At 39.1% G+C, this 26,561-nt stretch overlaps 1 protein-coding gene and 1 long non-coding RNA gene across 2 annotated transcripts in view; both read right to left on the minus strand.

Annotated features, from left to right (window-relative positions):
• Window positions 1–26,561, minus strand: part of LOC129736135 (uncharacterized) — a 178,003-nt gene that overhangs the window by 96,165 nt on the left and 55,277 nt on the right. The window lies entirely within an intron of this gene.
• On the minus strand, window positions 10,870–26,388 carry LRIT3 (leucine rich repeat, Ig-like and transmembrane domains 3). The gene is made up of 4 exons (XM_027814941.2): window positions 26,204–26,388; window positions 24,512–24,990; window positions 16,197–16,502; window positions 10,870–15,100 (listed from the first exon to the last, which is right to left on the minus strand). The coding sequence occupies exons 1-4, from the start codon at window positions 26,317–26,319 to the stop codon at window positions 13,998–14,000; spliced, it is 2,004 nt and encodes a 667-aa protein (XP_027670742.2). The 5' UTR covers window positions 26,320–26,388; the 3' UTR covers window positions 10,870–13,997.

A 26,561-nucleotide genomic window follows, 5' to 3' on the forward strand; every position in this document is an offset into this window, starting at 1 on the left:
CAATATTATCTTTTTAAAGCAGTTTTATGTTTAGCATTTTGACAGGCACCTTTCACCAGTTGCTGTACAGTAAAAACTTATTTCATCAGTTAGACCACACTGGAATCCACCGAAGGATCCAGAAAGAAAGTTAAATATGGTCTCTTTTGTATCCAGACAGTCAGAACAAGAGTGAAACAGTCTGGGGAAGCCACACAGCACATCAGTGACTTACATTTATCAATGTTAGCTGACTACATTAGGCTTCTACGTTAGCAGACATAAAGGAGTAGCTAAACTGGCATATTGAAATGGTCTTTTGGGTCTCTGAAGTGGAGGGGATAAAACTGAAGATAAAGCAAGTAATTTGTTACCATGCATAAGGGCTATGCAGCTTGCTATGTGAGAATGTTTAAGTATCTTAGTAACAGGTGTGACGTTGCTTCATCATCAGGGTCAAAAAATGCATCCTCCCCATGGGGTTTTTTTGCTGTGTTTCCATCCCAGGGACAGCTCCGTTTCACCCACAGCAAAATGATTTCTAGTGCAGGTACTGGAACAGCCACGCTAGCAGATCTCTCAGAACAAAGGCATTGGCTGAAACCTGATTTCACTGATTTTCAGAGTTGCTGAGCACTCACTGTTTCCACTGACACCAGTAAGGGATCAGGATTTTCAGTATCAGTGCATAAGTTCTTACTTGGAGTCCATCTATCACATGTTTTGACATATTAACTCTTTTTATCCCATGAGTTCCGGGCTGGGAAGATGAATAATTAAAATCACTTTTTCAGTCAACTTTTGTTTCTGCATCACAGACCTTTTCAGATGGTTCGTTCTCCTTGTGACCCTGACAGTCTTCAGAAAATAAACACCAGGGAACATTTTATGGTTTTGTTTTACAGCTGCCTCGCTGGCTATGTGGAACAGAATCACTGCGTTTACCAATCTAATTCACTTTGTCAGGTTAACCCCATCTCACCAGGTGTGTCTATTACACCAGCTTGGCATACCCACACAGACACGCACCTGCATAACCTTACATCTGTGTATCACACCTCAAAGGTAGAATCAAACAAGGTGGACAATCAACAGGAGCAGCAGAAGAAACCAGCATTGTCATAGTTGGCTTTCCACAGCAAAAGCACCTGAGATGAACTCAAAAGACTGGAATTCCCGGAGATGCTGTCAGTGCCTGGTACTGAGCTCCTGTGCGCAGACTGCAGGGCACTCCCCGGTGCTGCCAGACTCCAATGCTCTGAAGGAGGTGATGGCTTCCTGAGCCGCTGCAAGCCACATTCTCTTCATGGAAATTTAACATTTTCCTGTACATGGCCATGCAGCTGGTGCCAGAGGGATTCATCAGTGAATTGGTGGGCAGCCAAGAGCAGGTGTAATAAATACATTGCTAACGGCTGGGAATGTTAGTTTCCCTACAATTTGTAGTATAGATACAAGAGATGTCCAGAAACAAGTATGTCCTAATTAATAAATACCTGAGCATTGAGAATCTCCTGAAGAATTTGCCCAGAGCCTGCTGGAAGTAAGATTGCACTGGAAATGCAAGTTTTTTACGTGATGTCATTTACTGCGTGAGATAATTTTACAGGCACAGTACAGATCTAAAGCTAAACAATATATGGTTGTCAGACCCTACCCACAGTGGCCATAAAAGTGCTGCATGTGGCTTTCTTACACCATATCAGGAAGCAGTTGGTACAGAAGGTAGCAACTGATCAGCAAGGCACCCTGCCATGGAGAAGGCAGCTTGACCCAACAGCACCCCAGAGAGCCTCGCAGCTGCAGGCAGTGCAATGCCAGAGCCTATCGCAGACCCAAATGCCGCTGTGAGTGTGATATCCCAGAACTTGGCATCCAAATCCTTCAGCTACCAAACACACCCTGCTTGAGGCCACAGCTGTCAATTCTCCATCTAGACAGGGAGGAGAGAAGAGCGGTGGGGAAAGAGGCAGGCGTACCAAGTACAAGCAATAGCACACATTATATTTAAATCTTAGATAATGGTTCTACATATTCCAAAGCTTCAGACAGATCCTGCATTGCTGGTAGCCACGTGAACACAGAGACTCCGGTTCAGACTCAAGCGACAGAGGTGACTTCAAAAAGGGGAGAAACATCTTTTTGCAGTAGTCCTTTTGCCTCTGAAGCCCTGTAAAACACTACTGCACTACAGGAATCCCCCGAGATTACCTGTAGGAGTCAGAAATAGTATTATTCCCACTGCAGTTTTGAAGAAAATGAAACAATCTAACAAAAGCTTGGTCTCAGGGACTGATCAAGCCAGTACTAAGCACTGGGTTAAGCATTAAGCACCAGGGAAAATAATTTTGCAATAGAGCAGTGTACGAGTATTTGAATAACCAAAAAACAGCAAGAAAAGCGACCATCAACAGTCAGGTACATTCTTACAAAATGTCTACTTGGCTGCATGGCAATGAGCAATGTCTGCCTAGCTGAAGAGTAAACAAACAGATTCCTGAAAGATATAGCTATCACCTTTATAGTTACCAGTATGTATTGGCATAGCTTTTGCCTTACACTAGGCTGTCAACTTGCAAACCAGAAAAAGCAACAGTGAAATCAGGCACAGTTAGACTTTGTAAATTAAAGTGTCTATGGATGCACAGACAAATTCTGTGAATGCTATAACCATTTGCACAGCGGATTAAGAGATTCCTTCGTTCCATCTACATCCCTGCCACAGGCTTCCTGCCTGATTGTGGCAAACTGTGCAAGATCTGTGCATGTCACTATTCACCTTTTTACAATAAAAAGGATCAATACTTCCTTCTTGCATGAAGGAGGGTTACTTAATAACCGTATAAAGTGCACTGAGATCCTCGTATGTAAGGTAGTATTCAAAATTACAAAGTAATTGTTAATTTATTACTGCTAAGATTGCATAGAAAGAACAAATCAGGCCACAAAATAGAAGGAAAAAGAGAACATTAATTTGGGTTTGTACATTAGTTGCTTCAGAAATAAACCCCAATCTTCTTGCCAAGTGGTGTATCAAAGCACTGAAAACTTCTGAATATCATTTATTACTCTCAGAATACAATACAAGTCTACTTCTATACAGAAAAGCACAGTAAAAATACACTTCCTTCAAAGGAGATATCTTAATGTTTATACTGCATTTCTACCAAAAATCATTAGACTATATTGTAGAAACTTTTATTTCTTCAAGTGCAAACTCAGTTTATTACAATAAAATTCCTATTACTGCTATGAGATAAAATACACAGAAGCCTTCTGTGACTCTACTAGAACTAACACACAGCAGCAGCAGGAGTACACCAGCTAGCTAAAAGTAATGAGAGCATTTCTGAGACTCACTGCCTTATACACTATATAAAAAAAATTCTTCTCACTCTCAAGTCACTTCACAAGACACCAAACTAAGCCACAATAACAACGAACACAGTAGCTAACCCAAAATCACCATCTATAAGATACACTCCAACCTATTATAGCATCTTCATTAAAAACCAGAATAGTTCAGGGTAATTCAGTATAATGTTATAATCTTATTGCACTTAAGATCAGCTGGGCATTAGGACAAAATTATAAAAAGGAGTACCCACCCAAATCCTTCTCAGGAATGCCTGTGGGAGAGGGTTGGTGTACTCCTTGGGCAGTGCTTTGAAAATTAGCCATAGGTGCCCAGTTTTCCAAAATGAAACAAGACTCTAGTAAGGGGAGAGGGGCATGGGAAATCTATGCTGAGAGTATGCATGTGTTTCCCAACGCTAAAGAAACCTGCCCATTTGCATGTTTGCGTTTGCCTGCCTTGTTTAGAGCTGGGCTGACAGGCAAAGAAGAACATGTCATAAGAAGAAACCTAAACACCTAAAATATCTGGGCCAAACAGTAAAATTCTAATAACATCTATATATCTCTAGAGAGACTTACAGAAGGACCTACCTTATGTATGTTGGCACAGAAGTTAAAGACACTCATTCCTGCTACATTCTCAGTGCTCCCAGCCACTCATCGCTGCAAAACATGTGGACCAAGGGCGGGGACTCTCCTCAAATGTTGCTGGATCACAGGCTCATCTTCACATTCCAGGAAGAAATACCCAGAGTGACAGCTCTATGCTTCCAGACATGAAGGAGAAACTGATCCCAAGCTCACTGAAGTTAATATCAAACTCCCATTGACAGCATTAAAAATACTGGACTAGGCCTAGCTCATGGAAGGGCAGGATTCTTGGCTTAACTGGCAACGGAGCTCTAAATAAGTACATTTCTTTTTCCTCCCACAGAAATCGAAAGAAATCAGGTCTTCAGGTAAGAGAATCTCTCTAACATATGCTCTTCAGGGGTTACTTAATTTTTTTAAAAAAAAATCTGTATCATTTAACTTAGGCTTGATACTGGGAAATAAGATAAATATTGAAAAGTATTTCTAATATTTTAGAAAACATGAGTGAAAATAAAGGTAAAATAAGAAGAAAATCTGATTAAGGCTTCAGGATATGGTTTTCATGCTATGCACTTCTACACCTGTTCCAAACACAAGTTGCCACTGCGTGAGCATACAAAATGGACGTTTCTTTTCTCATTCTTAAATCTGAGAGGTTCCAGCAGCAAACATGAACTAGCAACTGACTATCAACATTCGTTTTCCTCTCTTGCCAATAACCAGCACAACAAAGCAATTGTACCTTCAGAAATGATCAGTTACTAAAAATTCTTCAAGTCATACTGTTCTGTGGATCAGCTATCCAGCTACTACTAATGCTTTTGTCATAAGATGAAGAAGAAAGATCTGTTAAGCACAGAACAATTAAAAAGGGGAGAGCACTGTAAGTATTTAAGGCTGAGTGGTTTGCCTGTACTGCTGCATGGCTGTTGAGAACTCCTGCTACGGCTGCACCCACAATGAATAAATGACAACAGTAATTCTTCACATCACTTTGCTTTTACCAGGACCCATCAGATGAAGCATCTTGTTCATTTCAGACATGTACAGACAGGAAAAGGCTGCCATAAACACAGCTTCATGTGTTTCATACAGGATCAATTTAAATGAGAATTTACCTCCAACGTTGTCAGGATTTCTCCTGTCTAACCAACTATACTATTCCTAGAAGCAATACCATCACTATTCAGTAGCTTAGAAGAAAAAAAAAAAACACAAGTCTTTTTGATGCAGCAGAGCTCTTGTCAATCAGTGCTCAGGCAAAGTGGTTAGAGCTTGAAGTAATAATCTTGAGTGCTGAACCCAAAGGAATTGCTTTTCTGTGACAAGCTGAATTGCAGAGTTATGGAGAAGCAGCATTTTCCACAAAACTAGAAAAAGTAGTCAGCCAACACCAAAGTAGGAAATGGTATGCTACATTGTGAATGGCAGTCACTTTACCTCATTACCACTACCTTCTGCAGCCTCGCTACTTAAGCAGTGGATGTGTTACGTGCCGAGTGGCAACTTTAGGGCAGCTGCCAGGGCTGTTTCTCATAAACTGCTGACCTTTGAGGGTGGTGGAACTGCTATGAAACTGCTGCTGCAAACAAACAAAAAGCTCCCCCATCTTGTGCAAAAGTGCCCGATGACCACAGGTCCCTAATGGCTATTGAGGCTAACTGAAAAAAGCACAGATAGTTTTCATCTGTGGTCATCAGTGGTTACTTATACACAGCCAGGTTCGTACAGTGATGAAACCAGGACGCTCATTTGCATCTCCTTTATCATGCTGAAAATCTCACCCATCTCCTTAACAGTCAGTCATTCTCTGTTTCTTTGAGGTAGGATTGAAACACATTAGTAAGGGGCGCTTGGTCTGACTGTTACTATTTTATCAATACTGCAAGGGGCTTATGATCTACCTGTCACATTGCTGAGATTATTGAGATGTGGGAGCATCTCTCCCATGGCCCAGCCGCTCTTGCTATTTGGGCATACTTATTCTTGGTGATCGAAAGCTGCCTGAAGCAATGGGTGACAGGATTCATCTCACTGTAACTGGAGTACCACTCTGCTAAGTCTTGAGCTACTGGCATTTGCTGAAATAGCTGTGGATTCAGGAACATTGACAAATGCCAGTTCTCAGGATGTGGTCAATAAATTATTTAGAGCATCTTTTCAGAACCCATTCCTATGTTTTACCTCCAGCCCACACAAGGTCAGTATCACGCAGTTCAGAAAGAGCATGGCCTTTTGTGGCATTTACTCCATATATTCATCAGAGGAAGAAACTTCATCATTTCAGATATATTTTTAGGTGGTGACATTTGATTTCAACTTCCTCCAGGCCTGTCCCCCTGCCCTTTTGATGAATCACAAGTTATTTGTACTGTAATGGGCTTTCTATAGTTAAAGTTTTGTCAATTCATTTTGCCCAGAACTTCCTATAACTGCGAAGGATCAGAAAGATATGCAAGGATATGTTTTGACTATAACAGATCTTACAAAAGTGCATCATCTTCATAGTTTCTTTCTTCTGTTTCAGTATTCTTCTCAGTAGGGCTGAAATCATTCAGGCAGTGCTGTCCAAGTTCACTCCAGCTGTCTTTCTAACTGGCAGCTGTCATCAAATTCTATCCTAACGTGTGGCCTATCTCATTTGTACAGTTCAGTTAGACTCCTTTGATGGCAAAGGTGTCAATCGCACAGCTCCTTGGCTATGTAGCCTTATCAGACTCAGAAAGCCAATCTTTTCTTCAGCTGAAGTCTACGGCTTTTCCTTCCACAAGTCTTGTTACAAAGCAGTTACCTCAACTCCTGAATTAATATTAAATATAATGAACAACTATAAAAGAATACTGTCTTTTGTACTTCAGACCACATTTCTCTCAACTCTACTGAAGATCTTTCCGGGATCCATTATTGGAACTGGTGAATTCTCACTATTCTTCCTCCTTGTAGTTCTTTCCCATGATTTTATAAACCAAAAGATTGGTGAATGAGGCCTTTCCACTCAGGGAACTGAGTACTCTTCAGCAGGGTGTTTATATTCTTTACTTAATCATTCTTCTGTGTTTCCTGATGGAATTTCTTCTTTGCTACCCATGCATCCCTCTTCACCACAGCCTTTTTTGTTCATTCAGAATCTGTGTTTGATCAGGTTGCCAATTTCATGCTCTCTTCCAAGGCAGACTTGCACATAAAGAGTTATACTAAAAATTCTTGTTTCATGTCCCAGTCACCAAGCTACCATTTCTGTGTTCTGCTTGTACTGAGTGCCTTTCCAAATGTCTATCTGCTGATTCTGGGCCTTTCTGGTCTTTTATTATTGGGGGGGGAAAAAAAAAAAAAAAAAAAAAAGGCAATCGTTCAATCCTTTAACCATTATTCCTTTTTTTGGCATCATTTTTGGCTGATCAACCCTTAAAAGAATTTGCATGACCATTCTTATTTCTTTATAAAGGTCAATGAGCTTTAAGAATCACCATTTTTTTCTCTCATATCATTTGATCCTGACTTCATTTCTACATGAATCTTCAGTGGTAAGAAACTGAAAACTTAATCATCTTGTGACAGGCTGAACTTTTGTCTGTACCAGTTCACATTCAGGCAATCTCTAGAGCTAAGTCATTGTTAGACACACAAGAAAATGTCACTTTTTTCTATCAATAAACAAGGAACTTCATTAGTTACCTCTCCTCATGAAGTCCCTGTAACAGTTTCAAAGAAATAGTTCATATAGATATTTGACATAATATCTATTCAATCATTGTGTCTGACCAGAACAAAGACTGTTATTTTTCTGGCTTGTGAAAAACGTGACTTGCATTGTTTCTGCTGCTGATTCTATCCAAAGGGAATGTCAGCTCCTCTGTCAAAGAGTGAAGAATGCTCCAGCATGCTAAGGAACAAATAAGCAGCACTTTTGTGCATGAAAATGTGCCTCTGCCATCCTAGAGAGATTCTTTCCTAACGGCTGAGAAATAACTTGGAGCAATCTTCTACTAAGAAATGTCATGCTCAGATTTTAGGCTCAACTCAGAGTGACCGGCACAGAACTCCAGGAATTGGGTGTGTTGTGGGTATTGATGCAACGCAGACATGATGGCAAACACTACGATTGCAAGGTGTAAGTGATCCTCAGTTATGAAGCCTGAGTCCCAGAACAAGCAGGAGTGTTACGATTCCTGTTTTCACACTTCTGCTTCAGCAGGAAGGAAATTACTCCACCATGTCACTTCTATGCTATAGAACAAGAAATAGTTTAAAAAAAGGAAAATATTTGGTAATCAGTGAAAAACCAGAACAGGTTGCTCAAGTTTTGAGAGCATGCTCTGGAAAAATACCCGTGGATAATGTCATTCACATGTAATCTGAAGCTAGCAGTACACTGCAGGATTAGTCTAACATAGAAGAAGCCTCTATCCAAAGTCAAGTAAGGTTAAAATTTAAAAGACAAAGAAAAAAGAAAAGTAACATCAAAAGAGAAAGTAATACTACTCTGAATTAGTTTTCCATGCTCTATAGGTGGCTGCTTACCATACTCTTATATTGTCCTCTTTCTCCCTCTGTGATTTAACTTCCACATGATCTTAAACACAAGAGACTGGGCTACAAAACAAACAAACAAACAAAAAATATAATTGCTGTGCATTATTTTAGAGGCTCAAACGTCTGGCCAAATCTTAGCAGCATCAAATTCAAGACACATGACCAGAAGTTGATCCGATCAGCACATTGCATTAGACTTCAGCATCATTAATTAAATCAGGTTCTTACAAAAAAGGTACTTATGAATATTGGACTTGATTTCCTTTTTCTTCAACAAAGGTGTAATTGTTTTAAAGACTGGAAAACATTACAAAGCAGACTTCATATGTTGTTTTGTTCCTGTTTTCCAAAAATGGAAAGAATAAGTAGGAAAGAGTTAAGCAAGGAACATGATCTAAAGATTTGTTTACGAATTTACTTTTTGAAGGATTAGAGAAATAGCTGTTTGAAGACACTAAAAGTTTCCTACAACTGTATGTCTACATGAATGAAAAGACTAAAAATACATTAACAAATCATTTGTTTAATTGACTGAACAAGCAACCCATTGAATTTAAATTATATCTGCACTGAATCTACTAGTAATTGTCATTTTGGATTGTTCTTGCTTTCCATCTAGTCCAGTAGCATGCCAAGTACGAGCAGCCTGTACCAGAGGCCTCGGAAGAAAATACCTGAACTCTGCCTGAGGCAACACTGGCATACTGTATTCCTGCCCTCAGTACACATGTACATAAAGCTCCTTTCTTCTGAGAAAAGAAAACACATTCCTTTTCAGCCTTCCCTGGACACGAGGCATTTCACCAAGTCCTCTCTCAGCCACCCTAGTTCCATCAAAAACAAAACAAAACAAAACCCCTGCAACATTATCAAATTCCTTTGACTCCTCCTTAAAAAGATGTGTCAAGCATTTGATTACTGATTGTGTTTTAGAATAAAGTACTTTCTTGTCAGAGTATCTTCTGCAAAACTAAGAAATTCACACAATGTTGGTAAACCAGTATTCCACTATTATGAGAGGTTAAAGTTACAGTTCTTTGTACAATCAGCTCCTTTCATAACACTCTTAATTTAAGACAATCAAGTGTCTTTCAAAAGTATCAGACTTTAAGTTAGACTAAATATACTTAAAATACATAACTGACAGGTGCTACTGAACTTGCTACAATAACTGTAGGGATTTCACATTCTTTTCTAAATATAGGGTTAGGATGTTATTTCATAAAAAATAGAAACTCAGAAAAAAGTGGATTTTTTTTTTAATTTGGTCTTGGGAAAGACGATATCCTTTTTGTTCATAATTGCTTTCTGCCTTACTGATTGAAAAGATTCCCATCCTGAACACTGAAGAATAACGTACACAGCTTTGCAAAAAGAATTCTCTCCTTACTATAGGTTGTTTCAGACTGATATTTCGGCTTGGTTTTGCTTTTGTTTAGCAAGGGAGCTTTTCAGATTTATAAAGAATAGTCTATAAAAACAACACATTCATCATGCCTCCAGTCTGATGTGAATTTTCTTTTTCTTAAATTCGAAGGAAAATTTTTCAGTGATTTAAAAAGAGAAGCAAAAGCACCTATTTTATTGAAAACTTCACATTTTCAACAAAGGAAAGTGGCAATGTTAGCCTGGAGCTATAACACCTAGAACAATGCAATGAATTCTGTGAGTAAAGGCATCTAGGTCAGCATGTTTCCAGTCTGTACCCAGTTAGATAATTTAAAAAAGGTTAATTTTGAAATCTCATCTGTGCTTTTGAAAGAAAATCAGGTTGGTATACCTCCCTGCCACAAATCTAACAAACCGGTTGGCTTTAAAAGAGAAATCATAGTTTATAAAGGACTACTATAGTATATTATGTCTAGGATTCACACTCCAGCCAGAATTGCTACTGATGCATACCCTTCTTTCTTGCAATAAATGCATAAATTATTCTCCCTTTTTCAATTTATAAATAATGTTTGTCAAAAAGCGCTCACAACTGTCACTGGAACACAGGCAGGATTTAAGACCAGTTTCAAGTACCTTCTTCAGATTACCATAGTGTCATTTTTCCACCCTTTGATTTTATAGCTGCCCCCACCTTCTCAAAACCAGGCATGTACAGAGTTCCACGCATTGCATTAAACTGGCAGTATCTTCATCCATCCTTTTATAGCTACCTGTCTGCAGGCACCCCCGCACCCTTGCCATGTACATAGCAGAACTGCAAGGAAAAGGCTCTGTGGCACCAGTCTCAACATTCTCTAGGATATTACCCTTCCACTGTTTCTCAGCCTTCTTTTTGTATTTTCTCTCATTTCTTCTCAGATTTCCTCTTGTCCTCACAGCTACACTCATCACATATTTTCTAAAGTTAGAAAAGGGTCAGACAAACACTTTGTCATGTATAAAACAATCTTTTATTTTCACATCAAAACAACTGCTATGTTAAATACTTCTTTGAAAACATAATGACTTTGAAATGTTCTTTGTTTAGCCTCTTAGATACAGCCCAAGTCTGCATGTTTTCACTATTATAGACATTTTTATGGTATGGTACACACAAAAGAGTTTTCTCTCTTAATCACCACCTGAGAAAAGTATGAGAATCTGATGACAGTGCAAGGAATACAAAGTCCACTGTCAGCAATGCCAAGGACTAAAATAGATGTGTGGATGCCTACAGTTTGGCTTAGTAAGTGCACATTGAAGCCAGGATTGCGGTTAACTACAAGTGCTGAGGCCCACTAAAGCTTTAAGTAAAAATGAGGTCTATTTGGGATTCAGCTGTCATTACTCCATTATTTCATTAACCGTTCAATTTTGACACACACAATTGTAGGTAATGTATGTTGAACCTTCCTGGTGAAATGCAGGATGAATCGAGCTAACAAAGTGCAAAATACGTGAAAGGCAATGCACAAACACTGGTTAAATCCTCTCCAAATTCTCCTACCAGGCAAGCATAGGTTATAGTCATCACTGTTTATAGTGCGGATTGATTCAGTATTGCATTTCAGAAGACATTATACAAATTGATTACAGGTGACAAAAATCTCTCTCATAATGATTTCATCATTAATATTAACAATTTACAGTATTAAAATACGCATCTGTAACCAGAAGTATTTTTTCAGCTCTTGAATTAAACCAGTCTTGGGTGATACAGAGCACGTCTTCATTGTGTGATTTGGCCTTTGTATCAAATTCCTATAGAAGTTCCCCAACAAATTTGCTGTTTTGACATGAGGTACAGAAGTGTGTCTGGGTTGTAGAACTGTTGTCTCAAGAACTATGGAAAAAAATAATGTAGCTCATGTTTTATTGGAAGAATACACCCTTTATAATACACTCCATCTTTGACAGACTGATAGCGCTCATGGTCATAGAGATTAATTTCTAACTTTAGGTCATGCTAATTCCACAAGGATTAATCAAACCAAAAGATTTCACATTTGCAAGTGAGCTCCCTCAAGCAAGCTCTGTACCACCTCAGTCCAATATATTGATGTATCATCTACAAGTCACATGATAGCACTTTTGACCTCCAGAATTAGATTAAAATTTCTTGCAAAAAGCTGAAGTCAAATATTGTCCAGGAATTAAAAAACAAATGTTAAAACAATTGCTGTCATTAATAACAAGCGCAGTGTTTCAGCAGCAACTAGTGGCTACACTATCTATACAGAATTGGAAGGCAAATACCGTAACACTTCAGGTCTTGTTAAACATTTAGTTTATCATAAACTGCTTGTCAGATGAACCTTGGTTTTGACACAAAAAAGAATCTGATTTCCCTAAAAAAAATCCTGAATTAAAAAAAAAATGCCAAAGTAAAAATATTCCACTCAGAAAACTAAAACCATTTTCACTGCACTCATGGAAAAAGAAGAAACATTGGGTTTTAACCACACATACTAGTAATACAGCAAGGAACACCAAGGTTACCTCTAAAAGTATATTAAGGTAAGCTAATTTTGCACTTTTGAACATCTCAACTGCTTTGTTACTACAGCTCCCATGGTCTCAAAGACTTATTCTATTATGCCTGGCCATCAAGCACCATCATGTAAATACCATGGAGATTTTTTCAACATCTTCATTTTCTGCTGTGATTTCATGTTGGAGGTTTTTTGACAAAGTGTTTTCCTCTCTCCAACCTACGCCTTACAAAATAAGCTCTCTAGCATTCCAGCAGGCAAAATTTAATCCTACACTAGCGACACCAAGAAATGCCACTATTATAAAGTTAACTACCTAAGCTGTGGTTTGTAGCTTTGGGTAATATTTCTCCCTCTGGAATGAAAAGATTCCCAGCTTCCTAACAAAACAAACAGTTTTTCTAGACATAGAAAAGTCCAAGAAAACAATGCAGTTGTAACTTTTAGGAAAAGCTGTGGTTCTCAATTCATACGTACTCCTAACCACAATATCTAAACCTACAACAATAAACACTGTTATTTACTTCAGGCAATAAAAAAGCAGCCTTAGAATAGACAATTCATTATTATCATTAATAGGCAATTCTGCATTCATCGTTACTATTAATACCTGATTTTTTTAAACATTGGGAAGCATGTTCACAATTAACTTTCACTATGCTCATCAAACTTCATTACACATCCAACATGACCTGAGGACAAGACCTCCTCATACTGTATCTCGAAATGTATTATATTACTACACTGTAGTACATAATATTGTGCAAAATCTATGTAATATGAGTGTGTGTTGTATTACACAGTGCCACGAAATTTTCTGTACAGATTTCTGGAATTGAGGTATATAGACAAATGCATCCAAGTAAATTCTAAGGCTGAGATTTCGCAATAAGATCATTTGATGTAAGTTAACATTATTAATATCTAGTATCTCTCACAGAGTTACTCATAATTATATCTTACCTGAGCTTCAGAACACTACAGAAGCACCTTTGCCACAGCATCTGCAAAATGACGATATGTGTATTGTACCTCTCAAGAGTCCATAAGCTATGGCTACCTAGCTTCAGCCTTGATTGGCCCGAAAATAACTCCAGTCCAAGATACTGTACAAACAGAGCTGAATGACATCTCAAAGCTGATGTCAGAAGAAAACTCAAATTTTTAAATAAAATGTTGACCTCAATAGATGTAAACCGTTTTCCTATTATTTTTAAGTACGTAAGTTTTCACGAAAGTTGTGATTAATGTTTGATACATGCAACTAGCACATCATACAGTAAAATGAGAGAAGAGAAAACAGAATGATGTTTTAATGAAAACAAAGTATAGAAGATCTTTAACCCGGCAACCATTTCATGATGTATTTATCTTTTGAAGAACATCATTCCTTCACATGCAAAGTCACAAACATAAAAAAAGAAAATGAAGAGGCAACATCTCTCTTCTATTCTCCCTCCCACCCACCACCCTACCCGTCCAGTAGACTGTATTACATCAGATAACATATTGTGACCACCACCTAGCACCAACCTGCTTCCAGGTGCAGTATCATCATTCTGGATTAATTTTACCTATTGTATATGCCATCTCCTCCACCGTCACCCATGTTCAACACAGATACTCAGACCTAGAACCCTCACTTTTGAAGGTCATTTGAGAATCCATGCTTGACCTAGAACAAAGGAGAAGTCTTTCCGACTCATCTGTGTACCTTCGTGCCCAGAGCTGCTCTCCTGTATTTACTGTTCGAGGCTTCAGAGATAGTGTTTCAAATTTCACATAGGTCTCTTTTGCAAGTTCAGCTTCCTTGGCAGTTTTTGGTTTCACATGAAGTTTTAAAACTTTGTAGAGTAAGAAAAGTATCAAAGGTAAAACAACCACACATGCTGCACTGCTGGCCAATATCAGAATTGAAAACTGAGAGCTCTCTTCATTGTTTAACCCATCAGTGGAGAAAATAATGCACTGCTCTTCTGTAGGTGGCACTCCTTTGGGCGAGACACATGCCATATATTGAGTACTTGGTTGCAAACCATCAATCGTGACTTTGTTTTTGCTAGAATCAGTGCTCAGAGGCAACATATCTTTCTCACCATACTTTGAGTATAACACAGTCACTGCAGAGTTGCTTGTGGCATTGACAGTTTTCCAAGTTAAGGTCACTCTTTCATCAGTTTCACTGATCACCCTTAGGTTTTTTACAGTAACATTCTGCTCATCCATACCTGCTGTATTCAATGAAGTTTCCTCACCTTTCTTGCTCACCTCCCCAGTCTGTTTCGTCTCCTCACCCTTCTTGCTTACCTCCCCAGCCTGCTTTTTGTTTCCATTTGTCACTGCCTTTGGATTTTTCTTTCCATCTATCACAGGCCTGGATTGCTTCTTGTCAGTAAGCCTGATGCTCGTTGATCTTTCAGTGCTAACCAGTGCTGTGGTGGTGGCTGTGGTGAGAAGAGGTATGGTTGTCTGCTCAGGTTCCTGCTTGGATTCCTCCTGAGTTGTATTCTGTCCCTCTGCCTCTTGCTTCCTTACATACTTCTGTGGGGACACAGTTGTAGTAATTACACCAACCACTGTGACAGCAACAGCAGCTTCTGACATTCCTGCTAAGTTCTTGGCTTTACATCTGTATTCTCCTGCGTCCTTGTATGAAATCCCTGTCAAGCTTATTATGGACCACCTGACACCCTCTCCGGGTGTTTCTTGAATTACTACAAGAAAATGCAAAGAGTAAAACATTATAAGAGGGAGCTAAAGAGAAAGTAAACATTATTAGACTACTTCTTCCCTTATTTCTGCCCGAAGGAATCACATGTATTAGACTTAGTTTAAAGGAAAAAAAAAAAAAGGCACACACAAAAAGAAATCAAAAAACCAAATCAAACCACACCAGCTATGGAACTCCCTGCCATATTATATTATTGCAGAAAAAGTGCTCAGTGCTCAAAATGGAATTGGATGTCTGGAGGAATTACAATATAATTTGCAATTTCCTTAAGTAGAACAAAACCACATAAAGAGAAATCAAATATCTTAAAGCTGTTAAGTGACTAGGAAATAAAAGTCTCACTACTTCAAGTGACACTGAACACATTAGCCATTTAAAACATTTTTGGAAATTACCTTTGTCTTAAGATATTTCAGTACTTTGGACTACTACCTTCTTCAGATGTATGATTTAAGATAACTGCTGACTACTTGGTAGTTGTATGTTATGAATGAAATGAAAATGAAAAAAACACGAAACATTTTTTACATGTAAGTTACTGTATAAATATCTATCATAGCAGCCAAAATGATATCAGGCAATCACAGCCACTTTAGCATTCAAGACAGATGTTGCAAATAGACAAGAAACATTTGCAAATAACATAGAAAATGTGATTTTGGAAAATCCTGTTTACAATGTTGAGTTTTAAGTGGCTCAGTTATGGCCTCACTAGCTTTTTTAATATGAACTTTTTGAACCAAAACGGCGATTCCAGTTAACAAATTTTCCTTCCCATTTTTCACCTTCTGAGTTAAGGCCCCACTATCCCAGCCTCCATTTTCCTTTATCCTTCCTCCGCTTCATCCACTTCCCCCCTCCACACACCGTTCTTATCACAGACCGCATCCAGACTAGAACAACCTGTTGGACCTGTTCAGACCAAGACCTAGAGAATGAATTTCGTAACAGTTGTTGCACAGGCACAATTGCCAGCTTGGTGCAGTACCTGGTCCATTGTTACTCATTGTAATGATCTCAAAGCACAAGCAACCCAACAATTTCAGGCTCTCCCATTTCCTATAAAAGAGCAACTATACCTGTATAGTTCACCGGTATATTGTCTGACCTAGTCCAAGTAAGCTGCGGTGTTGGGTACCCAGTCGCATCACAGCGCAGCAGAACGTTGCTTCCCAGTGGGGAAGTGATTTTTGTTGCTGATGTCATCACGGATGGTTTAAGACACTGCTCTAACTCAGCTCTCTGGAACAAGATTCCTGCCAGACTCTCAGGTCCGCTACATGAAACCAATGGATCAAGAAGTACAACCGAGTTGTCCACAATTTTGGAAAATTCAATTAGCTTCGAAATGCGACAGTCACAAAACCATGGGTTGTCCTGCAAACCTGAAACAGAGAGGGAATCGGGGAAAGAAGAACAAATTATAAAGCTGTCAGGCAATATATTGTGATTATATTATGACACATGACTGCAACTAAGTACATTCAAGGGGGGCCATGGACCTATTCTGAGTTAAACTTTTCTCGTTCAATTTGTCTTTTTTGTTCATCTGATGGTGGGGGATCTAATGGTTTTTGCAGAGGTGAGGAAGAACAGTATGAATGTTTATTAAGCTAAAATTTTTCTTCACAGAAATTTACAGGAGCATAGTAATATACTGGCACTACCTTTGCTTAGCTTTGCTGTTTATCTAGGAAAAAACACTTTGAAAAGATGTCTTAAGACTGATGATACATTTTCACCTGCCTGTGCCTTCTGGAAAGATAGCTTCTCAGGGCTATTGCATCCTGTCACTCTGCTCTGCTCTTAGTCTTTCTTTGGGCTTTTACAGTTTGATCTTTACAGAGCCTGTTTTCAACGTTTGTAGGGAACATGATGATTTAAGAGTTGAGATCTTACACCAGCATCTCTACCCCTTGAAAAAAGGATAAAGGCTAAGGAGAAAAAGCTTTAGACCAGTAAAATTCTTATCTAGCTCTGAACTATACCAGTATTCCTAGAAATATGGCTTCAATTTAGGACAACCTCTGAAACACATTCAAAAAGAATAGCAGAAGAGTAGAAAATAGGAAGGACCCTGAAACCCCCCCAACGGCTACAATGTCTTTATGATGGCACACAAGAACACTATCTCTCCTCCTCTGTTAGAGGCTATAACATTTGCTTCTTGACTCCAAAGTCTTTGAATGAAAGGCTTCTCCCTCTTGGTGAACTTGCTATGGTGAAAGAGAGAAGCCACTTCAGAGCAATATAAGCCTAAATCCTCAGCTGGTATCGATTACTCGGCTATGCTGACCTTCATACAGCAACAGCGGCTTCACCAGGCAAAACACCACACAGCATAGCATCCATGAGTTGAAATATTTTCTCATTTGACTTATATACTTTTGGGCATACCATTGTTTTTTTGGGGGGTGGGTGGGAGTGTTAAGAACAAACAGAATTTATAGGCTGAAACAAGTGATGGTATGTAAAAACCCTTCACTGTAACCAAAATGAAAGCAAAAAAAAAAAAACCCAAACCACCTAACCTACTAATATTATTCAGTTTGTATTTTTGGGAAATGTCAAAATAACTGATGGAAAAACTCTGCTTTTTGTTCTGGAAGAAACCTGTAGATGAAAGAACACATGAATAATTAATTACTGCGTTGTTTTATCGCCTGACCAAGATTAGGTTATTTTAAGCACAATGGCAGTGATTGGTTAAAACTGTGGTAAACTCCAATTAATCCCTGCTCTTTAAAACAAGACTTGACCTGAAGAGATTCCACGACTTTGACATCACAATCCAATTTCACCCCCTCCAGACATAAGAGATTTTACATCTATTCACTACTTATTGTCTGCTGGAACAGAGAAGGAGAAACCAAGGAAAGTCTATCAGCAACTGCTTTAAGAGATTATTAAAAAAATATTTAAAATTTCCTGTGAACCTCACATGTATTCATAAGCAAAAGAGACACCATTTGAATGTTTTCCATTTATGTCTAGGCACATCAACTGTTTGTGCTCATAAAAATTCAGCCCAATCAAGCACATGTATGTAACTATTTGTGCTCATCTTCTAAATTAGGGAAGCTTTAGTTTGTAGTTAGAACAAGTTGAGAAGATACTCCTGTAGTATTTTTTTTTTCCTTTCTCACTTGTTTATAAGGGGTCAGTTTTCCTCACTACACTAAGAAAGAGACTATATAAGCATTTGAAAATTAAACTCCGCTAAGGTATAAAAGGGAAGACAGAATTCCCTTGAACCAAGGCTCAACTGCCAGAGATCCTCTGTAATAAAAGTTGCTAAAATGCATGTGAACTCCCAGTGTGGCCCCTGTGCTATCTAGAGGACAGAAGCATGGGGCAGCTGTGCTACAAGCCAGCAGCAGGGCAGGAACTTTGGGTCCACAGCATTAATCAGAACAGATCTGCAGCATCAGTAGGGCTCCCATCCCACATACCAGGCAGCAGATCCTCCCTTACACCGAACACTACCAAAAATATTTCTTCTGTGACCTTCTGCACCCTGCAAGCTTTACTGCAGGAAAGCATGGGGTTTATTATTGTTTCTAATACTACTAGCAGCGCTTAAGGCCTTTCAAACTGAACCATAGAATCATTTAGGTTGGAAGATACCCTTAAAATTATCAAGTCCAACTGTGAACATAGCACTGCCAAGTCCATCACTAAACCATGTCCTTAAGTGCCACACCTACATGTCTTTTAAATACCTCCAAGGATGGTGACTCAATCACTTCCCTGAGCAGCCTGTTCCAGTTCCTGAAAACCCTTTTTGTGAAGAAATTTCTCCTTTTATATATATATATATAAATAAATACATGGTCTTCATATTCTCCCAGTGTCCCAACGAAGACCCAAAGTTTTTACAGTAAGTATCAGAAATTGACAAAATAGGAAGAACAATGAAGAAGAGATTAATAGCCCTTAGACTGGATGGTTGTTTAGTCCAGTCTGGGACACAGGTTTGACCATCTCAGACCATTCTGATGGCCTGGTTCCAGCTTTAGAAGAAAGCTGTAGTCCCAGAAGACTCTGCACTTCCATGCTCTGGTGCATAGAAAGTGCATTATTTCTGCTAGTCACTTCATCTTCCCCATCCATCGCACTTCGCAGTCAAACTGGCTAAAGAAACAGAGCTTACATATAAATACATATAATGTATATAGCTGCAGGAGTTCCTTCCTTGCCTTTATCTGTGTCTTGCCAATATCTGACAGTAGTCACATTATTTTTAGCAAAGATGCACAGCCATTGTAAGTCATCAAGTCACATGGATCCCCAAAATGAAAAAATGCAAATAATATTGAGTTGGAAGCAAGGATAAAACATTGAATTTGATTATGCTTCAGTTAGCTATTGAAGAGAATGGAAATGGGAACACAAACTTAGTTTCCAAACTACAAAGGGTATTCCAAAATTTAACAGCTTGTGTTTACAACATGGTAAAAAAGTGAGAACAAATATAGGAAAGAATTTTAAAAGGGTTAAAAAAGTGGGGAATACTAAGAAACTGGAGAAAAACCTGAGAGCTTTAATAAAGGAATGAGATGGAATCCCCTCAGGACAAGAATTTCCTAAGAAGAGAAAAGAAAAATAATTCTAAGTCTCCAACAGCCTGTGTATCTGATGGAACACTGAGTCTTTATAAATGCTGGATTCTTTTGCAGAAATATTAAGGCAGCTTGTTGACCTGAGAAAGAAATACTAACCAAAGCAAAACAAACATTGATAAATATTCACACTTTGCAATATACTAATGCAGTGTATTTTAACATTAAATATGGATTATAAATTGCTCTAAAAACCTTGATTCTATATTTAGCATGTTTTAAATTTACTCTCATACCTTTTTATGTATGCTTGCATGTACAATGGCAAATATATGTATGTGTGTGTCTGTGGATGCACATTTTTGCAGTCTTGTCAGTAAGCAAGGTTTCCCCATACTGTGTCAATATGGACTTTAGCATTCTAAATAGCTATGAGTGAAATTTCCTTTGTAAATCAGTAACCAGTCTCAGACCATAACTTGTATAATATACTGCTTTTCAGTTGCTGTAAAATGGCAGTATGTGAAATATTCAAGTTTTGGGCCAATGGAAATATTCACCACAGCTTGGGCCAACCTACCCAAGGCTCTCCCCCAACTGAAGTCCCTACAATGTGTCCCAGCATTTCCTGCACACGGTAATTGCTAGGAAGTAGTTTCAGGAAAAGCAGCATATACCCAATGACCCAGCATAACGGCTGGGAGCCTGATGGACCTGCAGCATTTCAAATTTATGGCACCTCTACATGCAATAGAGACAAGATCTCATCTAATTCCCACTCTATCAAATACTGGATTCCTCTGTTCCTCTCAGTGACTCACTAGAGGTAATTTTCCATATGGAAAATGCTACTGCCACCATTCACGCCAGAAATTTCAATCTCTGTACAGCAGCCAATGCTGAAACTTAGCTGTGCCTTGGATCAAAGTATTAGGCTATAGCTCCAGAGGTAACCAAGAGAGGGCCAGGTGAACTCACACACTGGTCTCTCGATCATCTCCACTGCTTAACTGTCAGCTCACTCTACAGCTTTGTTTTGAACTGTTCCAAAGGGCACTCTCCAAGACAAAGACAGAAATGGCTCCAGGGACAGTTTGCACTCCAGGAATTGCTCCCTGAAATGCTTGTGGATGAGAACACACCAAGGACTGCTCGCTCTACCCTGTTCTTGCCCCCAGTGTAAATGCAGCAGGCTTTGCACCTCCAAACTACCCTGCATGCCTATCAGCCCATCAGGCATACAACATACCCTTGCTATTTCATATGACAAAAGCACAGTTCTATGGGTTGCAATGCAACCCTCACATTACTTCAGGCAGTCTGAAGAAAAAACACAGCCCCACACCCAGTTACATTTTAGAGTCACTGCAGCATCCCATAGAGCCCACAGAAAACCAGGGGCTAAATCTTAGAAAGTGTGGAATTCAGTGAGCTTTAAGGAGAGCTGGCCATAAACTTTGCGGATGACAGCCAGTGAGCCACCTAGCCATAAGGTCAGGAATCATTCCCTGACCCTCTTTCATTTAGCGTAGTGTTCACACAGAGGAATATCATTCACTGGGAGGTAATAAAAACATCCCAAACCCCTAAGTACAGACACTATTAATTGGAATAAGGAAATACTAATCTGCCACTCCCCTGGCAAAAGCAATCCATGGCTCCTCCAAGAGTCCTTGAAGTAAACATGGGGAACCTGAACCTTTTCTTACATGAAACCTTCTTGATGCTCAGTCAAGACACCGAAGATAGAATTTCCTCCTGGTGTTAAGAAATACATATGTACAAACATTTGAGTCTGGGGCACTGATGTTGCTGGTCTTGTTAATTAAATACAAATGACAATCTTGTTTTGCCAGAACTAAGAGAGAAGCCAGCCTAAGCCCTAACTGCTTACACTAAGTAGAATCTGACTGCCATTTTCCTGACTAGACAAAACCAGCATTTATTTGCTCTGGGTTCTAGCATCTAGCAAAGCTCGGGCTGCAGTTACCATTCCATGTAGGCACATAGATCAGTCAGCCTGAATGCTCCCACAGAGAACAGCTGGAACACATAGGACACTCTTGAGCATTGAAGCATGCTATTGTGGCCATCACATTTTAAAAGAAACTTTTTTAAAAAAAAAAAACAAAAAACCCAAAGGAGTCCAAAAGTAACCTACGACTATGGCAGAAAATGTGAAAAAAGCAAAACCAAAACCCTCACAGTCAATAAGAAACCAGTGAAAGGCATGGTATGGTTAGTTAAGGCAGCGAACAGGGAAGGAAAATATATGACCGGTTACTATAAGAGATGGTAATTATTTTTTCTATATGTCCATCTTGTGAAGGACAAGAGGTAACCAGCTTAGTTTGCAGTAAGGGAGATTGAGGTTAGATATTAAGAGAAACTTTCTCACTACCCTGATGGATAAGCACTGGAGAAGGTTACCAGAGAAGACTCTGGCTGCAGACTTCAAGAACAGCGCTGACTTAACTGGAACAGTTCAGTTCACCTGGATCTGCATCCCAGCAGGCTAGAGGCCTTTTCAAAATCCTTCCTGATCACATACCTCTGTGATACTTCTCTCCATATCAGAGGAGGAGCACAGTACCTATGGGCTATGCTTCTCCCCAGGCTCCAGCAATCCCAGCAGATAGGAGGGGTGTCAAAGTAGAAAATATGCCACAGCGCACATCTTGCTCCTGTTGTTCTAAGCTGACATCTCCTCTGGTTGGAGCATTATAGAGACATCTCAACATCTAGGTCACCCTTCTGGCCTAATAGTTTCTATCAGCCATTAATTCCTGAAAAACAACTGCTTTGTAACAGTCCATCAACAGCAGCCTAAGGATGAGCCTCCAGCAGTGAGTGTGCGTGGTATAACTACTACTTTGCAGACTCCAGTAATATGGATAATAAAACTTAACACTTAGTGGAGACTAAGTAAGCTTGTGAAAATAAGCCATGACATAAAGAGCACTGCTCTTTGTAATCTCCAGAGGACAGGGATGGTTTCTCATTCACTATAGAGTTTCTTATGTTGCTGTCTGCATTGGGATATACTCATCAGAAGGCTACGGTGTCAATGAAAGAAAATTCAGCCAATTATTCCACAGCTCACCTAAGACAGATTTACTGAACACAACACAAAATACTACCTGGCATTTTGCATTCTCAGATCCAAATCCATACTGACTGCACAGAGCCTCCCTCAGCACCTAACAAGCAAGACAAGCGAGGCGCTGTTTGAACCCAGCGTGTGTTCCCCTTTGGAGATCTGTGTTCTAATCCAGTCCGTAGCTCATAAATGAAAATAATCCAAAGGTCTCTAGAGAACCCAATGCTGGCACCAGAGAGTTTGCCAGGACTAGAGGAGGCTGGCAAAGTGCCTGCACCAGCAAAGCCTGCAGAGAGTTGACAGGGGGAAGGGGAGAAGAGTATGTGTGGTCAGGGTTTTTTTTTAGTGTTTGTTTTCTGGGTTGGTTTTTTTGTTTGCTTCTTTTGTTTTGTTTTGTTTAAGCGGTGAGGGCTATGTAAGACAAGAAAACCAAATAACCTCTGGGAATCCCACAAGATCATCAGGAGGATTATATCTAGCACAGTCAGCTCCTACTTTACTGCCTCCTTTAGCCTTCTGTGTGGGGACAGGGAAAGGGGTACTGAGCTTAACTTAACAGCTTTTTCTTTTTTTTTAATCCCAAATAAACAAAGATCCTATTAAGGCTGCAAGCCTACAGTTACCACGCAAGCAACCTATTCAGCCTACTTGATCTATGAAGTTACGTGTTACACCTCATCTGAGTAAGAATTTCAAATTGCAGCTTTTGCTGTGAAACAAAGCAGCTGAAAAATGAACTCTGAATAGTGGAGATGTAGACCAAGGAATTGAAAATACTGGGCAGTACAATGCAGGGCAGATCTTTACCAGCGGGTATAGAACTACTGCAGCAGAGAGCCAGCTGGTTTTCCTCCCTTCCACCTGCTACACTACACTACAACAGCGTCAAAACGTGCATTGAAACAGCAGCAGAAGAGAACACAATTGATAGAGCTGTTCCAGCCATGCTCTGAGACTGCAGAAGAGAAAGGGGTTACTTGCAAGACTAGGAAGTGGAGAGAAAGTGGAAGATAAAGAACGAAGTCTAGTATATTATCACATCTGTTCTGTTTGTGAAAGTTGAAAAAAAATGATGAAAAAAAATCAGGTTCTGGTCAAACTATTCTTAAATACTTACCTTAAATATTATAAAAAATACTGTGAAGTTGTAGGGATCAGATCCCAATTCTCTCTCATATTCAACATGTAAAAAGGGAAAAAATTCAGGATCATCAGTCAGCTTTAGAGCAATACAAGGTTAACAGGAGTCATGGGGGGAGCAGAGCTGCCCTCTTTTGGGGCACTAACACTACCTGCAGCGCTGTATCTCAGGGCAGGCTTCATATGAACATCAGGAGCCACTAGAGAAAAAAGTTGCAAATGGACATGCTTGCAGCTGCAGCCACATACAGTGATGAGGGAAATGTCATGAGAAACACAATTTTTGGAAGTCCTACATTTGTATGGATATTGAGTATTCCGTATGGCCTGCATTCCTGCATACTGAAATCTCACAGAATTTACTTGGTGTATTACCTTAAGATAACAACATACATGGAGATCACTATCTCCGCTTATAGTTTTCTGTCACCAACTGAAAATAAATAAGTAAATAATCATAGAACAAACCAGAAGACTGACCTGGATAAGATACACTCTCCTGAATCCCAGGGCTGGTCCTCTACCTGCTCTCACTTGCAACTTAACATTTAGGTGTATTTTAATAGGGAATGAGACAGGCTGTTTAACATACCCAAAATGACTCTCTGGGTCACCAGAACATCTGTGTTCTTGGGCAGGAGAGCTTCTGAGAAGGGGGGCCAAATGTCCATCAAGTCTGACGGCAAGGTGGTTAGCTTGTTGCTGGATATGTCCAGGTAGGTGAGGTTTCTCAGGTACCGGCCAGCATCAGCAGGAATGCTGGTCACTTTATTGTTGTGTAAATCAAGAATCCTTAGGTTGGGCATCTCTGCCAGCGACTCCCAAGGGAAAGTCGAAAGCAGATTACCATCCAGCCGTAGCTCATGTAGTTGTTTCAAGTTATAGAAACTGCTGATATCAATGTTGGCTACACAGTTGTAAGTTACCCACAGGTATTTGAGATCTACTAGGTAGTAAAAGGCTTCAGTTGGAATCCTTCGTATGACAGTTTTCTCTATACGAAGTTTTACAGTGTCCACAGGAACATTCACAGGGATTTCATACATGTCAGGATCGTTACAGAGCACAGACCTACCATTAAAAAAAAAAAAAAAACAACAAAAAACCACACACATAGCATTTCTTAATTTCTTTGAGAAATTTATATTTCAGATTTAATGCAAATGCTATTACTTTCTGCAACACTACCAGCAGAATAAAAAACGCCAAATCAAGGACAGTTCTCTGCATTTAAAAATTGAAGAGACAAATAAAGTTTCTATACAAAATAGCAATGATACTTTCCTAAAACATTTAGACTTGCTTTATTCTAAAGCAGGTAACCACCATCCTCTGCCCATCATTCCATTGACAACTGAAAAACAGAAGCTATTGTGTAAGGAATAATATGTGCATGTATCTCAAGTAGGAACTGCATGTCATCTGTTTTACTAAAATTCAGAATATTGGATTACTAATTTTAATTTTTCTGCGTGACCAAGATTCAATAGTATTTGTCTATATTTACCTTTCAGAATAGACTGAAAATTAAAAATGTTAGCATATTTCTCTAAAGGAGAGGTTTCTAGCCCTCTTTCTGGTGTCTGTGTGGAAATGACCTGCTTTTTAGAGATGCTAAGAATTTTTTGCTCCCATTCAGTTCAGTAAAACAGCATTTCTCAGCATTTTCAAGAACCAGTATGTTTCCGTTTCTTTGGGGTACATCGTTTGCACATATTAGCTTGAAGATCCCCCTCCCCACAATAAGCCTATCTTTGATTTTTTTCCCCTTTTCTCTATATTCTTCCTCTATTTTACTTTCTTCTCCTGCAGCTTTATACTAGATACTTCGTGACAATAAATAGCAATGACAAACAGTATCTCCCAAAATTGACATGGCAATATCCAGATCATCAAATTTCAAATAAACCTCTTTATTACCAAAAATTATGAGATTTTCCTGCAGATTAAAAAAGAAGAAAATACTGTGTTATTTAAACCAGAATCACCTTACAGTAGACAACTAGATTATAGAAATAGAAAGGACATTACAATAGCAGGAAAATCATGGAGCAGAAAGAAATTGTTTTCTGCAGAAACCAAAGATTTGGAGTAGCTATTTGCTAAGTACAAAGCTATAATCACCATCTGCTCCTATTCAGGAATGTTGCTAGCCATGTAACACCAGTGTAAAATATGCCTTTATTTCAACTATGCTAGAACTAGTTTGCAACGTATAAGAATGCAATTCCTTCAACCCTTTCCCTTATAAATTGCCTTGTATAACAAATAATAAAATATATACCTTGTTCCAGTGCCATCACTTCTGCCATGGTAAACGCAAGTGCATTGTGAAGGACAAAACCCATGCACTTCTTCTAAAAAGTTCATTAGGAGGTAGAAGTAAATAAACAGATACATGGCTTCCTCCCAGCAGAACTGACACGACAAAAATTGAAAACTTTATTCCTAGGCACTCATGTGCAGTGTGCTACAAATGTGAATGTAGACATCCATTTAGTAACAGCAGATTACATCAGATTAGCCGAGATCTGTAGTTGCTTAACCTTCAAATGTATCCTGAAAGGGATCAGTTAAACCACCTCATTCTTTATTCTGTCAGAACACACTCTGTTTCAAATCATATCCAGCATGTTTCAAGA

Source organism: Falco cherrug, chromosome 1 (assembly GCF_023634085.1).
Source record: "Falco cherrug isolate bFalChe1 chromosome 1, bFalChe1.pri, whole genome shotgun sequence".
In the NCBI taxonomy this organism is placed as follows: domain Eukaryota; kingdom Metazoa; phylum Chordata; class Aves; order Falconiformes; family Falconidae; genus Falco; species Falco cherrug.